Below are 15,080 nucleotides of genomic sequence, written 5' to 3'. Positions count from 1 at the left end.
AAAACCCTATATAATCCCTACCTAAAGTTGCCTGGGGGTCGGCAGCTCGGACTCGGCCTGCGTGTCAGGGGAGGGGCTGTCAGCCCCAGCTAGCTGGCTGAATAAAGACTTTGCTTGGATTTACATCTCCGTGTCCGTGTGGTTTGCTCTCTGGGGAAACCCCAGAGTCCTGGACCCTAACAATATCAATTATGCTCAATTACTTAGAAAACTTTTACTAAACATTAGATAAAGTCAAGCTTTTCTTTAAGCATCTTCTTGAAATGTTTAACAGGTAACATCAACTTAAATGACTTTAAGTAAACTTTGGCAGCTGATAACTATAAGGACATGCACGCCTCAGCCAAACCTAAATTAGCATTAATGCTTAACATTTTTTATCAGATTTTCTGGAAGTTTTAGAATGCCCAGTTTTCACAAGCGCTTGTCTTTAAATCAATTTCATTAATACCATCCGGAGGTAGAAAGATATTTTCATTTACACACTTAGGGGGTCGTCTGAGTCTGTCCCATTTCTTATGTCAGCAAGACTAAGACAAACACGACAAACAACAAACAGGAGCCTACAGAGAAGAATCTGCCGCTGCCACGGAGGCAAAACTGAAACTGAGTTTAGGGCCTGTCAGACTGCAGCGGCAGCCGACTTACCTCACAGATGAGGACCTCGTCCTCCAGATGGGGGCAAGGGACGTCTCCCAAGACCCTTGGCCGGTGACCTGCCAGCACGTCTGCCTAAGTCAATGCAGATGCAGATACAGATTGGAGCTCCTACAGGCTTATACAGGCTTCAGGTTTGTTCGCGAACAAAAACACTGAGTGCGCTCACCAGCCGGCAAGACACTTTCTGATTAAACACAGTACGTTCTTACAGGTTTGACAAGAGACACACGGATACAAACACAGTATACCTGGCCAGGGGAAGCCTCCGATCCTTGGCTTGTTGTTCCTCCGGGGGGGGACATGAGATCCCGGACGAGCCCACAAATGTAAGACCCAACGGCCTTATTCTGGTCTGCGCTTCCCCCCAGTGAGGAGACAAAGGCCACGGCAGATCGATGCAATAAGCAAGAGGTTTATTATTCCAGCTAGCTGGGGTCCAAGTGTCTGCCCGACACAGTGGGTTTCAACAAGGACCCCGAGCACTCAGAGCCAAGGGTTTATATAGTATTTTCAAAGCACTTAACTCATAGTAATTTTCCACAGCTATACATTATTCTTGCAAGACATACATCCTGGGGTTAGGCAAGAGCAAGATAAGACCATTCCTCAATTGTCAGGGCGGTTCCACATGATAAGCTTGGTATGTAGGATTAACTGACCAAGGTTAGCTGACCAAGGGTCACCGCTGCCTTATTCCGGTGTTCATGATTGATTATCTTGTTTTTCTCGGCCTTACCCAGTTCCAGTTCACACACACTCAGGAAATGGCTTTTAGGCCCTTACGATGGCTACTCTAATGCTAACCTATTTCTATTCTTACATTTAACCTATTTCTATTCTTACAGTACCTTGCTCTCCTACCTTGAGTGTTTGTGAAGCTCATTCTTCGGCTTCTTGAGCAAGAACCCTGGCATCAGTATGAGGAAGGATGCACGTTTTCTGCCTTAGTTGGTAGCTGACATAAAGCAGATCCTCATCCTTTAGCCTCCCTCCCGCTCACCTGAGTTGAATACACTGTCTAGCTGTGCACTGTCTGGGACCAGCAGAGCAGCACTGTCATGCTAACTGTTAAAAACAAGAGTTTATTACCATTTGCTATACAGTGTCACTCTTGGCCAACACTAAGATTTAAATCAGCCCAGCTTTCTCAATATGTGTGCCTATACATATACCCACTCATCTATAAGTGCTGATAAATCTCTTGCATAATTCAGAACTTCACATTTATCTTAGTTATATTTTTTCTGGTCAGGTAATATCCATTATTCTCACCTATGTTGAATCATATGTCTACTTTCCAATTCTTCCTAGTGTGGATAAAATTGTAACATTTCCAGAATATCTTGCATGGCTTTAGTATATCTGCATATCAATAGGAGTTCAGAGGTGGAAAGAAGTATGGCTTTAGTGCATTTGCATCTTTCCTCATGGGTAGAGAAGTTCATCTCCATATCAATGGGTAACTTGGGCAACAGAGGGCTTATCTGTACCTGAGAGGTGGTGGGGGGGTGTTGCTGCTGCTTGATCAGGAGAAGAAAGATGGCCTGAGACTGCAGTTTGTGAGCAATAAACAGGTTTTAACCTTTATTTCTTCCTTTGACTGATTTGGTTTTTAGAGGTATTTTGCCCAGGGATTTCCTTTCCCTGGACTTACACTAGTAACTTGAAATTTAATTCAGTTTCTTCTCAATTCTTCCTCTAAGATGTTAACAAGAAGTTCACTAGAGCAGGATAAGAATGGAGTCCTGGGACTATACAAGTGTTAGGAACTAGAAAGGATAGTCAAGAAAAGAGGAAATACTTCTCCAATTGTCTGTCATTATGTGGTTATGCTGATAGTGATAGGGAAAATTTATAAGGACAGCAACCTAGCAGGTGGCCCCACTCTGTTTCGCACCCCTCCCTCCTCAACATAAACAACACTGCAAGGACAGTAATTTACGAGGTGTCTCCCCTCCACCTCGCCCCCCTCCTCAACCCAAACAAAAAAAACACTCCCTTGGTTTCGCCATGCTGCCGAGCACCGGGTTCCAAGGTTCGCTCCCTAAACTCCCTGCCCCTTGACTGCTCTCTTACTGTGCACGTAGGAATGTTACAGATAAGGAAGCAGAAAGGTATAAATTGCTTCCTTTTCCTTTGTTCAGGGCTCAGACTTTTTGGGAGACGACTCCCCTCTGAGCCTGCTCATGTGAAATAAAGCCTCAACACTCCAAGACTTCTGAGTGCTGCTTGGTGTTTTCCATCGGTGATCCAGTCCAGGCTTTTTTTTCAGTATTTTCCATAACAATATTATACCTGCTCTTATTTCTGCCTGGAATATTCTCCTCTTTCCTCCATTCATTAAACAACTCCTACTTATCTCTGGTTGTAGTTACCTCCTCTAGGCACATGGCCCACTCAAGTGCCCCTACTATGGACTTCCATGGTATCCTGTGTCTTTCATGTAGAAGTTCTCACAAACTCTATTGTCCTGTTCACCACTATATTTCTGGGACCAAGCAGACTTCTTGGCAGATAGCTGCATCTCATTAAGTATTTATCAAATGAATAGATGTGTTGATATAAGTTGATAAGTGGTTTTCTTCCTAACATGTATAACATTAGAGAAAGGAGGAAAGGTGTTAACCCAGCTCAGGATTCCTATAGAAATATGTGGAAAAGAACATGATGGATAGGTTTGTCACAGCTTGCATTATTCTTGGCTTCTAGATACTTCTAGTTTAGGCTTCTAGGTCAGGAAGCTTCATCTTTTGGAGGAATGAGTTTTGATGGTTCCTGGTGGTGGAGAAGCACATAGATCATCATGCATCATGTTCTCTTCCTAACCAGTTTCAGGTTTCTGGGATATCCAACCATGCCAGAAATCAGGAGTACACTGTGGCCAAGGACCAAGTCTTATTCACCACTTGGCTGTTCTCATGTACATCACTGAAGTACCCACATGTGCACTGCCTGGCTGATTCCTACTTTACACATATATATTCCTTTATAAAGAGCTAAGCTATTTCCTTACACATGACAGTTCTATTTGCTTATTCATTCAGGACTATTCTAGTCTGTAGAACAAACTATTGGATGTGGAAATTCTCTCTTTTAATAATTGGGTAACGCTTAGGTAAAGGAGAGATACACCAAAATGAGGTATAACATCTCCCAGTACAAATACCTGTAATAGACAGGACGCCCCTCAGCCATGCACTAGAGCCACATTCTGTGTGCTTTGGTTAGTGGTTGGGCTGGGGACTGACTAAGAAAGGTAGGAAGAGACTCCTTGGTTTTGAGGTGCTTCTAGACTGAGAAGTGGTAGATTTGTCTCCATACATAGAGTAACTAAGTAAAACCTCCCACAAAAAATGGCTACTGGTCAACTCCATTTTTGCCACAATGTCCACATCTTACTCATTCTGTGATCAGATGTGTACAAGTTTCACCTTTCCTTGTAGGTTTTGAATAACCTCATAAACCTGGGTATCCACTGTAGCAATGACATCCAACTGATCAGAATATTTTCAAGTTCTCAAATTGTCTCTCTGAAAATTCAAATTAAGCTGTTCTGGGATGTATCTCAAAATTCTGTGTCTGTAAGTGGATTTCCAGGTCATTCCCCCCTGATTCAGAGCCTGTGACAAAGAGGAATTGTGTATAATCCACCTGGTTTGGAAGGAACCTCTGAGAACACTATGTGCAGTTCCTTCATTCAGCAATGAACATGCTAATCCAGGGCAGGAAGTTTAGAAAGAGAGAAAGAATGGAGATTGACAGTGAGATATAAGCAGAATTCCAAGGTTGGAAGCATGATCTCTAAATTCAATCTTTCTTCCATTCACTTGGGCCAGTTAGCCCCTTACCTCTGGAAGCCAGGTCCTCATTCTAAGGCAGCAAAGCTGGATGTCAAGGCTTAAGATTCTAACCAACCTCTGTTTGTGACTTGACCAGTGCACTGGCATTTCTGGGCAATAGTCCATTAAACTGAAATGCAGATAATGGTTACAACATGTGTACTGCCTCAGATTAGTGTGAGATTCAAAGGGAAGTCTCTCTTGCAGACCTTGAGCACATTTTAAGGGCTTTATAAATGGTCCTTTTTGCTCTGGAATTCAAATCCTCATCCCTGGTCCTGAGGTACCTTTAAGTTTTATTCAAACTTTTGAGATAGGAGGAAAAGGCAGAAAGCTGGGCAGCATGTCATCAGTGAAAGGCATGGGTGGGGAGTGGAAGGGATGACTGGGAAGGTCCATCCAAAGCCAGTGTTGAAGGTTTCTAGGGGATCCTAAACCATGCTGCTGAGGTCACACTCCCCAAAGGCATTTAAAAAATCGCAAGATTTGAAAACATATAGACAGAAATGACAGACTCCTAGGCACACATGAAGAAATATGCAAGGTACACAATACCAACATGCCAACACACATATTCCTGGGAGCCTCTTTCCTCTGACATGCTATAGATGGACTGTAGCTATTCACTGGGGGCCTGCCTGGGAGCTCAAGGCTGAGCATCCTGTCCAACAAAGTGGAGAAACTTTGAGGCCCATTCGGACTAGTGCCCCAGGAGAGAGAAGTGTCAGGCTGTTAACTCCTCTGACTAAAGGGATGGCACTGAGTCTGGCTCCTCCACAGTTCTGGACCATGAGGGAGCACCGAGCTATTGGGGTTTCCCTGGTGCAACCCCAGCCCAACTCACCGAGAGATTCATCTATTCTACCATCATCCAATCCCTTTCCATATCCAGGCCTGATTATTCTGGGAATTAGAGTCTATCCCAGAGAACAGGGCAGGTTGTGCATCATTGCAATAAATACATTGTATGGTGACCTGTACCCTGAACCTATGGATGATGGGTTTTCTTAGGACAGAATGTCCTTCTTTCACAGCCATGTCTGTGTTTTGTCTGTATCTTCAGGGTATGGACCATTCCCACTCACCCTCTAGACAAGGGGGTTCTTGTCCCATGGTGTTTTCAAGAGAACAGGGGAAGAGATCTAATGAGAATTCCCTATTTGGGGCTTCCAAGTCTCTCCTTATCCTATTTTTCCCACTCCTACCCAGGGGCAATGGAAGCCTAGGGATACCCTGTGGGAGTCTTTCAGGCCCTGCCAGGCCTCTGGAGGCATGTGCCACAGAACAGATACAGTCCTACAGCAACCAGCATTTTAAGAGAGATAGCAAATGTAGAATTGGTGAAAATAACCTATTCAACAAATGAAATAACTCCAAAATTATGTTGGGAAAATGACTGGGTTGATACAGGAAAGATTTCTGGTAGAGGCAGGGACTATGACCAAGATGAAAAGTAACCATGTATCATAGAAAAGTAGGTAGGCTGGGGGTCAAGTCTGAGTGTGCGGCTTAGGCAAGTCATGTAAGTCCTGTGTGCTCATGTTTGCACATCTGCAGAATGGCAAGATTGTAATTCCTGTGTGATGGGCTTTTGTGGGCATTAAAGGACAAATATATATACATACATACATATATATATATATATATATATATATGTATGTATGTATGTATGTATGTATACACATTTAGTCATATATATATATTACAAATGATAACTATTTGGCCTTAAAGGTTACTTTATTCCTATGAAGGAATATACAAACTTAGATATATATTTAATCAAAAAAGTTAACTCTAGGAAATGCTGAGCAAAGTTCTTTATTGTCTACGAGCAAGTCCTCATGTCTCTCCTGAGCTCTGGAACAACCCAATGCCACCCTCCCTTTCCTGTGAGGCCACATGCCCAGGCCAGGGCACCAGCTCTTGGCCTGCACCACAGACCACTAGCTCAGTCTAAGCAAGAGGTGGCTGTGCTCTGAACAACTTCTGGGACCAGGGTCCCAAGGCCTCTGCCATCTCAAGTGGCTGGAGTCCAGCTCCAGCCGAGGTGTGGGTCACAAAGGAAAGGACAGCGTCGGCGAGTGAGAATATGAGTGAGGAGACAAAACACCTGATCAAGGTTGTAACATCTCCTGACATTAAGTGGCAGGGTCTTTATTTTTATATCTTTTTAAAGTTAACATAATGTTAAACATTTTTCTTTAATTATGAATAGTACAATTCTTTTCCTGTCAATCTACATAATTCCAGCTTGTTACCCTTAAGTAAATATCATCATTTCTTTTAACTTTCCCCTAGTCTATTGTGATTAGTTATTTATAAAAGCTATGTGCTAAGTACTAAACAGGAAATGGCATAAGACAGTATGTGAGCTAAGTGTGTGGACTATGATTTTTACTTAAGCATGTAAAATTATATAAAGTTTAAGATATGTGTCTAAGGCTATATAAAGTTTAAGCAGTTTATATAAAATGCAAGCTATATGTCTTTTGGTTATTGAGTGTAACTATATTATTAATTGAATCCTATCCTACACATGTGGGTTGAGGTTTACATCTAAAGTCTAGGGATGGTACTTCTATCTCCCATTCCTCAACATTCTTACAAATACAATAAAAACACCTTATTCTTTCATGATATTCATTCCACAATTTCAGATATTTACACCTTTCCTCCTGCATCTACAGGCACTAGGGCCTTGCAGTCCTCTTTATCCTTTATATGATAACACTAAACCTGCTCTTACTACCTTACCATTAATATAATAATATTTTATCATAAATTTATTATAAACTTTGATATATGGGATATTTATAAATATAAATTTTCTTATTTTGCTCATAAATTATTTTTATCATGGGGATACCAGAGGTGTCTTCTAATATTATAAGAAACATAAGGGGGGCCCTGGGCAGTGGGGACTATTAATCTTTATTACTTTGCTGTTTCATATAAATTTCTTGGAAAAATGGGTTTTTCTATGGTGGTTTTTCTATGGCCCAGTTTCCTATAACTCCTGGTTAATCATATTTCAATTGTTACAAAAGGAGGAACAGACTGCATCTAGTTTTAAGAGAGGCTTGGTTTCTGCCTCACTTATTTGTGGCAGTATGCCTGGAACAGTTGGTCCCATAACACTGCTTTCATTTCCGGAATTGCTGCTTTGATCAATATTTTGGGTTATATTATTTACTAAAGATGAATAAATCTTAAGTACATAAGATTTCCCATATATGAGCCCAATCACCAACATCACAACTGCAAAAATAAGTGCAGGAATTAGCAGGGATCAGCTATGAAGTTTCCTGTTTTCAGGATTCCTCCTCATGCCTGGACCTTGTCAAACAGCATGAGCAGCATAGCCCACACCACTCAGGGGTCTCCTTACATCTTTACAAGCAGCAACTTGAGAGGTAGATATATATATATATACAGACACAGAATATGCATATTCTACCTGCATAGTGTATTTCACTAAACTAGTAACAACCAAACATTACTGGGCAACATCCAGTTTACATAATGTTAAACACTTTTCTTTGGTCTGGGCCTCTCTGGGAGTCTCTGCTTCAGTGAGTGTGGGATGATGTGTTTCCATTTCCCAAGGTCCTGGGTGGTGCTGATGTCTCTGGTCCAGTGCACCAGGCTGTAAAGCTCTCTGAGAGCAAACAAGGGAGTACCTCTCCTGTACACCAGTGCCTTCCTAGCAGGTAAACAGTGAATATTTGTCAATAAATAAATGAGTGAATGGATTTCACATGAAAAGACTCAGTTATCCTTTATACAACATAGGTGATCTCCCAGGTCTCTCCACTGACATTGCATGACTAGATCTGTGGGGAAAGACATCCGCAGAGCCAGGCCCTGGTCCATGCCCAGACATGGACCTGGAGCTGCAAGGCCCTCTGGGGTTGTGGCCTGTGAGAAGGAAGGCACTATGCCCAGGCCAGAGCCACCCCCTGCTGTCCTAGGAGAAGCCCTTTACATCCTCTGCAGACCTCAGAGTGACCTCAGAGCACTCTCTCCCTCTGGGGAAGGGCCCATCCCCAGGAACTCATCCCCACTGCACCCATCTCATCTGCAGAGAGTGGGTGGAAGAAGCACCCCACCCATTCCTGCCCCACCAAGCCCCACCTTCATGTAGCCAAGACCAACCATTGTCAATGGAAATTGGTAGGAACCAAGGAACACAGGTGGCCTCAGATGGTCCCTTTTCTATTATGTCAGAAAAAAAGTAGTTTACTCTGAAGACAAGAAGAGCGTATCTTTGTGGAGTATCCCAAAGAGACTCCATGGGCTCCCTTCTTCCTCTCTGACTCGACAGAGGGTGCACAGCTGTGACTATGACTCCAGAACTCTGTGATGTGCCTAGCCCAGGCCTAAGACTTTTACCACTAGATTCAGGATTAAGAGGTATCCTCCCTGTTACTTGGTTCCTCAGGCCTTTTCATCCATCATTTCCCCTAAAGGGCCAGGACACTGAAGGGAGAAAGGAAACCCACATGGTGGCCTACCTAGTCTAGCCTAAGAAGAGCTCAGACCATGGGTACAATAAACCCAAGAAAACAAATAATGAATAAGAAAAAAACCCAACTCATCCCAGAGAGTGACGAAGGAGTTAAAAACAGGCCTTAATACAAGACTCAGGCTGAAGATATCATCTTTATTCATCAGGACAGATCATGGTTTGAGCTACCTACCCACAAGCCTTGCTGAGCAGCTGCCCACCCCAGGAGGAGCACAGGACTTTAGGGATATCCTGACTCCACTCAAATGGGAGTTTACAGCCTAGTTGGCAGGGTAAGGCAGACACACTCAAACACGAAGCAGCCATTCAAGAGATGTTTGAAAGGCACTTGCAAAGTGGATGGTGTAGACAGTTCAATGAGTTCTAGAAAGTCAGCATAGGCTTCTGTGGATAGGAGCAAGCAGAGAAGGCTCCATAGAAGAGGTCCTGAAAGATTGGCTGGATTTCAGATGATGGGAGTAGCAGAGAAGTGGTCCGAGAAGTGGTCCGAGAAGTGGGCACAGAATGAGCAGAAGCTTGGAGACAACACCAAAGGTATGTTCTGGGAAACATCCTGATGCATCCTGGTGGCCATACTGGTCTAACGAGAACTAAGGATATGTAATATGTACAGAGGAGGAGGCAGGTGTGAGGTTGGAAAGTTGTCTGAGACCCATGTGTGGATCCTGAGGTGGCTTGAAAAGAAGTTTGCACATCACCTCTGCAGCAGGCAGCCTCTGAATGTCTTTGGAGAGATGCAAACAGGAAGGTGTTGGAAATTGTGGCTGCTGAGAAAGGAGCAACATTTGCATGGTAGAAGGAGGCATCTCAGCCATACTTCTTTTTTAAAAATTGGCACCCTTTACTCCAGCACAGGTACCCCTTTTCCCTTCAACACAAGGTTGTCCTTGGTCCTTCCAGCCACCAAGACCCTGTGACTCTGGAAATATGTCACAAGGTTTACAGCTAGCACCACTCTGTTGCCACTGGGTACAATCAGCTGAACCACAGCTGGGGGCCTCGGTGTCCAGGCGGCGTGGTTTGGACTCGTGACAGCCTAGGTCTCCTGGGTATGGAATTGGATTTGGACCCAAGCATGGGCTAGGAGAGTGCCGAGCCTCCACACACGGTTCTGAGCTTGGACAGGGCTCTGGAGGGGGAACTGACTCTGGAGCCGGGCAAGGTTCTGGGAGCTCACAGTGCTGTGGACACGGACGTGGCTCTGCTGGTTCACATTGTACTGGGTGAGGACGTGGGGCTGGATGTGGTTCTGGATGTGATTCTGGACACAGACAGGGTTCCAAAAGTCGCCGTGGTGGAGGACAGAGGTGGGGCTCTGGGTTTGTGCATCGTTCTGGGCATGGGTAAGGACGTGGAGCAGGATGTGGGCATCTCTGCAGTGATGGCTTCAGACATTGATCCAGACGCCGGGCTGGGTGGAAGCTTGGGAGTGGTTGTGACTCTACACGTGGCCTTAGCTCTGGGCAGGAAGCGCCCCAGGAAGATCGTGGGGCAGAACTCTCAGAACAGCATCTGATGGGAGGAATCTGAGTAGAACACTTTCCTGGGGGAACCTGCTTGGGGCAGCAGGGGGAGGAAATCTCTATTCGGCACTTGGGTCCAGATCTCCAAGAGCTGCCTGAAGTGGGACCCTGAGGACAGCCACTACTATAGATGGGCTCAGAGTGGCGGGGTGGGGTGCAGTAGTTATAGGAACCTGCAGAACATATTGATGGCAGGCGGCTTCTGTAGTAGGGCTCAGCACATCGTGGTGGGGAACAGTTGCGGTAAGAACGCTGCAGCTGGTGAGGAGGGAGGCATCTGCTCGTGCTCTGAGAGTAACGCTGTGTGGTGAAGCTCCTATAAGAGCCCTGAGTCTGGCACTGGGGTGCGCAAGTGCTAAATGAAGCCCGAGATTGACGCTGGGGAGCATGGCTGCTGTAGGAGTCCTGATATTGACGCTGGGGCAAGAATCTTTGCTGAGTCTGGTACACTGCAGGGCAAACTACATGAGGCTGAACAGGCTGAGGACAGGCTACATGGGTCTGGACTGGGCATTCCACATAACAGCTGTCTGTATAACAAGTTGGAGCACATTCCACATAGCAGGTCTGAACAGGGGGTGGGGCTTCACATTGCACATGGGAAACCTCAGGTTGGCACGGGCCCTGGCATTGAGCACAGGAGATTTGAGACTGGCATGGAGCCTGGCACTTCACCTGGGTGGTCTGGGACTGACATGGAGCCTGGCATTTCACCTGGGAAACTTGAATGGGGGATGGTGCAGGGTATTCCACAATTTGCATCTCAGAAGGGGCTTGGGCCACTACCTGCCTCTTGGCACAAGGGGACTTAGAGGGGCAAAGAGAGGAACCCTTCACACAGCACTGGGGGAGCAGCAGGCAACACTGAATCTGCTTCCGGTCACACATCGCTCTGATGCAGGTGGGTGAACAGAATCTGAGGGTGGAAAGACTAGAGTCAGGAGGGTGAGAGTTGTTGAAGAGAATACAGGACCAAAGGGAAGACTCTTTGCTTCTTCCTTGGCTTTTTCTCCCCAGCCCTAAATCTTTACCCAAGAATCCTTACTGAGTTATCTGGACCCAAGATTAATCACCACTAGCCATGAGACCTGCCTTGGATCTGCCAAACGACCTGACTCAGGTCCTGATGTAAGTAAGAGGCCTTCAAAGGCACAGCCAGCATTGCAGGTGCCCAGGGGCTCCCTCAGGAAGGTGGGCTACCAGCATCCAGAACAAGAGGGCACTGATGAAAAAAGAACCCCTAAGGGCTTCCCCAGGTCCAAAGTGGTGAGTGGGAGCTCTGCTGGAAGTAGAGATAACACCATGTCCCCAAGACTGCAGTCCAATGTGGGAACTCCACACCCATAGTAGCTGGGATATCCTCATATGCATGCAGTGGCAGCATGCACTTGTCCAAGCAGGTAAAAACTCACATATGGGGAAGATTTCTGAGTGCTTGTTCCCAGCACTCCAGTACCATGTGCACTCAAAGCACCCACTGGAAAGTAAAAGCATGTAAGCAGGGCAAACCCAGCTTAAAAGATTTATTTCCCTATATTCAATCCTTTTAGGTGAATTTGTTTAAACAGGCCCTCAACATACACATACAAAACACACGAGGCTTGGAAAGGCTCAGAACCAGCATGGCAACTTGTCCAGGCAAGTTGTTATTTAATCACCTGAAGGGAAACAGTTATCTTAGCTTCAGCAATGCTTTCTCCCCAGCCCCTCTGAGAGGCAGGGCACAGTTACCTAAGAAGGGGTAACCCAGAAAACTCAAGTTTCCCAAGTTATATGACTGACATTCAGCCACACATAAAGCTCTACACAGCAAGAATATTGTACCCGTGGCTGGGAAATGCAGGTGTACTCCAACACCACAGGCAGCCAGGGAGAGCAGAGGGCAGTCCTCAGTCTGCTCTCCTCCCCAAACTCACGTACAGGAAGCCCCAGAGACCAGCACAGCATGGGGGCTGATTTGACAAACAGCTCATCCAACAAAATATTTCTCAATAAGTTTTCAAAATGCTGAAAATGCTTCAAATGAAGAGTAAAACTTTCCATTATTTTATAGGGAATATATAAATACATACGCCTTTGCGGACAGTAAGCCTCCTACATACAACTCTGCTTACAAGGTGTAAATTATTAATTCATCTTTTCCAAGGAAACAGGTCCTGATGAGAGGAAATGAAACCTGATGATGAGGTCAGGGTTATCCCCTGAAAGCCCACCAGACTTTTCTCCTCAGGGTGATGTACCATTCTTCCTCTGCTCCCAGCTTCTCCCCTCACTATGTCACACTCCTATGAATCTAACACTCCCTAAGCATCATCTACACCCCAGTCCTAGGACCCAAACCCTCGACTTACCCTCCTCACAGGCAGGCAGTCATTCAGGCTGAGGCATCTGGACTGAGGGCTGTCTTTATATAAGGGATTCAGGGTCTGACTTAGACCATGAGACAACTGGTTGGCGTCTGCCTGGCTCATGATCTAGGCTGGCATTCCATTAGCCATTCCCCTCCCTGTGTGCCTGTCCTTGCAGTCACCTACAGAATGTGGGAGTGTCTCACCTCAGTGTTAAAGCTTCTGGACTATGAAGGAGCAGATACTTTTTTGATTCCTCCTTCTTCATCCTATCAGGTTTTTTCTTCCATGCCTAGAAGACCTGGTGGTGGGGATAATGAAGGGTGGTAAAGGTATCTTCTCTCCTGAAAGGTGATTCCAGTCCCTTACTTTCCTCTTTGTCTCAGATTCTCACTAGATAGGTATAAAAGAGGAAATGTTCCATAACTTGGAGTAATAAAAACCACCTCAAAGATAAAGGAAACTTTACAGAATGAAGAGAACATTGAGTCGGTGCTGAGTCTAACATCCCAGTTTGACTATGTACAGCTGGGTGACTGAACTTTCTAATGAACCTAAGTATTAATTTACTCACCTGCAAAATGGAGATATTAAATCTGTCCTAAGTTTTTGTGAGTATTAAGGCAATTGTTTTATTCAAAAGCATCCAGCCGAAAGTGACATTCAATATATCCAACATCCACTCAGAGTAAATACTGATCATAAGCAACAACAAAACTATACTGATGGCTGCCTGCTGCATCCCAGTCCTTAGCTGAGCAACCTGACGGCTTTACTGCAGGTGCTCAGCTAAAGCTATAGAACAGTCCTAGAAGACAGCATAGTGCTAGACAGGAATAATAAACTGGCAAGCTGTGAGCTAGTTACAGTCAGGATGGGTTACCTTTTTATCATTTGCCTCTATAATTTTTGCTCTCATGATTTTGCAAATAATCATTAATACTTAGAAATAGAAAGATTTTTCTTAAGATTCCAGACATCCAGATTTTCTTCTCAAATCAAAAGATTTGGCATAAGTGAGAACAAACTTCCATCAGCCAACCTGGTTAACAGCTGCCCCTCAGAAAGGGTGCATACTTTTATATCCTACAATTCTACATTATTCTTTACTATATCCAGAGTATAAAACAAAGTGTAAGTTTTCCTTTGTTATTTTACTTGTGCTCTTATTTTTCTTCTGTGAAATTAAAGGAAAGTGAAATACTTCTGCCTAGATCATTTCACTTACTTATGTAGCCTGCCAGCCCGTGTAGGCATTTAAGATTCGGACCAGGCTGTGAGCAGAAACTTCAGATTAGCCTGATTTGGGTTTCAATCTGAGCTCTAATCCTCATCAATGGGGTGAAAGCTACTTAACCTCCATAAGCCTCAGATTCCTTATCTAAAAAATGGAAAGATGTGAGGGCGGAGCCAACATGGCGGCGTGAGTAGGACAGTGGGAATCTCCTACCAAAAACATATATACTTTTGAAAATACAACAAACACAACTAGCCCTAAAAGAGAGACCAGAAGACGCAGGACAGTGGCCAGACTGCAGCTACACCAGCGAGAACCCAGCGACTGGTGAAAGGGGTAAGATACAAGCCCCGGCCCGGCGGGACCCGAGCGAGCCTCCCCCAAGTTCCCGGCGGGAGAAGAATAGGCAGAGCGGGAGGGAGACGGAGCCCAGGACTGCCGAACACCCAGCCCCAGCCATCCAGGCCAGAGCGCAGACACAGTACGTGCCCAGGGGGCCCTGGATACTGGGGAAACAGGGAGTAAGACCTCTGAGCGGGTGCTGAAGCTGATGCCCCTGTGACAAAGAAAAGCGGAGGCTTTTTGAAAGTCTTAAAGGGACAGGGACTTAACAGCTTGACGGAAACAACCCAGGTCACAGTACAGCAGCTGGAAATTACAGGTAAAACCGGGTGCACTAAATCCCTGGGCAACAGCTCTGAGACCCCTCATGGAGGCAAACAGTCAAGCAGCCCCCCCATCCATTACCCCACCGGGCACTGCAAAAGCAGAGAAGCAGCCTGAGACAAATTCCGCCCACAGAAAGGGAAATTTCTCCCTTCCGGCTAGGCAAGACACAAAGACCCAGTCTACACACAATTACCCAACACAAGCCACTAGGGGTCGCAGTTGTCCCAGTAAAGAAAGGCCTGCAGCAAGTGAAAATTTTGGACCTCCCAGCTGACA

General features: G+C 45.3%; 1 protein-coding gene across 2 annotated transcripts; it reads right to left on the bottom strand.

Moving 5' to 3' along the window:
• Positions 1-9,142: 9,142 nt before the first annotated feature.
• Positions 9,143-12,981, bottom strand: KPRP (keratinocyte proline rich protein). Of its 2 annotated transcripts, none has more exons than XM_036905070.2 (2): positions 12,902-12,981; positions 9,143-11,466 (listed from the first exon to the last, which is right to left on the bottom strand). In XM_036905070.2, exon 2 carries the CDS (start codon positions 11,436-11,438, stop codon positions 9,852-9,854), a length of 1,587 nt encoding a protein of 528 aa, XP_036760965.2. In that variant the 5' UTR covers positions 11,439-11,466; positions 12,902-12,981; the 3' UTR covers positions 9,143-9,851. The 2 variants fall into 2 exon arrangements, with proteins under 2 accessions (XP_036760965.2, XP_057356740.1); XM_057500757.1 differs by lacking the exon at positions 12,902-12,981 and adding an exon at positions 12,623-12,895.
• Between the last annotated feature and the right edge of the window lie 2,099 nt (positions 12,982-15,080).

Source organism: Manis pentadactyla, chromosome 4 (genome assembly GCF_030020395.1).
Source record: "Manis pentadactyla isolate mManPen7 chromosome 4, mManPen7.hap1, whole genome shotgun sequence".
In the NCBI taxonomy this organism is placed as follows: domain Eukaryota; kingdom Metazoa; phylum Chordata; class Mammalia; order Pholidota; family Manidae; genus Manis; species Manis pentadactyla.
This window is presented reverse-complemented; position numbering and strand designations above follow the sequence as displayed.

What these genes read in the sequence shown, in the direction of transcription:
- KPRP (XM_036905070.2), bottom strand. Translation starts at nt 11,438, where the DNA reads ATGTGTGACCGGAAGCAGATTCAGTGTTGCCTGCTGCTCCCCCAGTGC.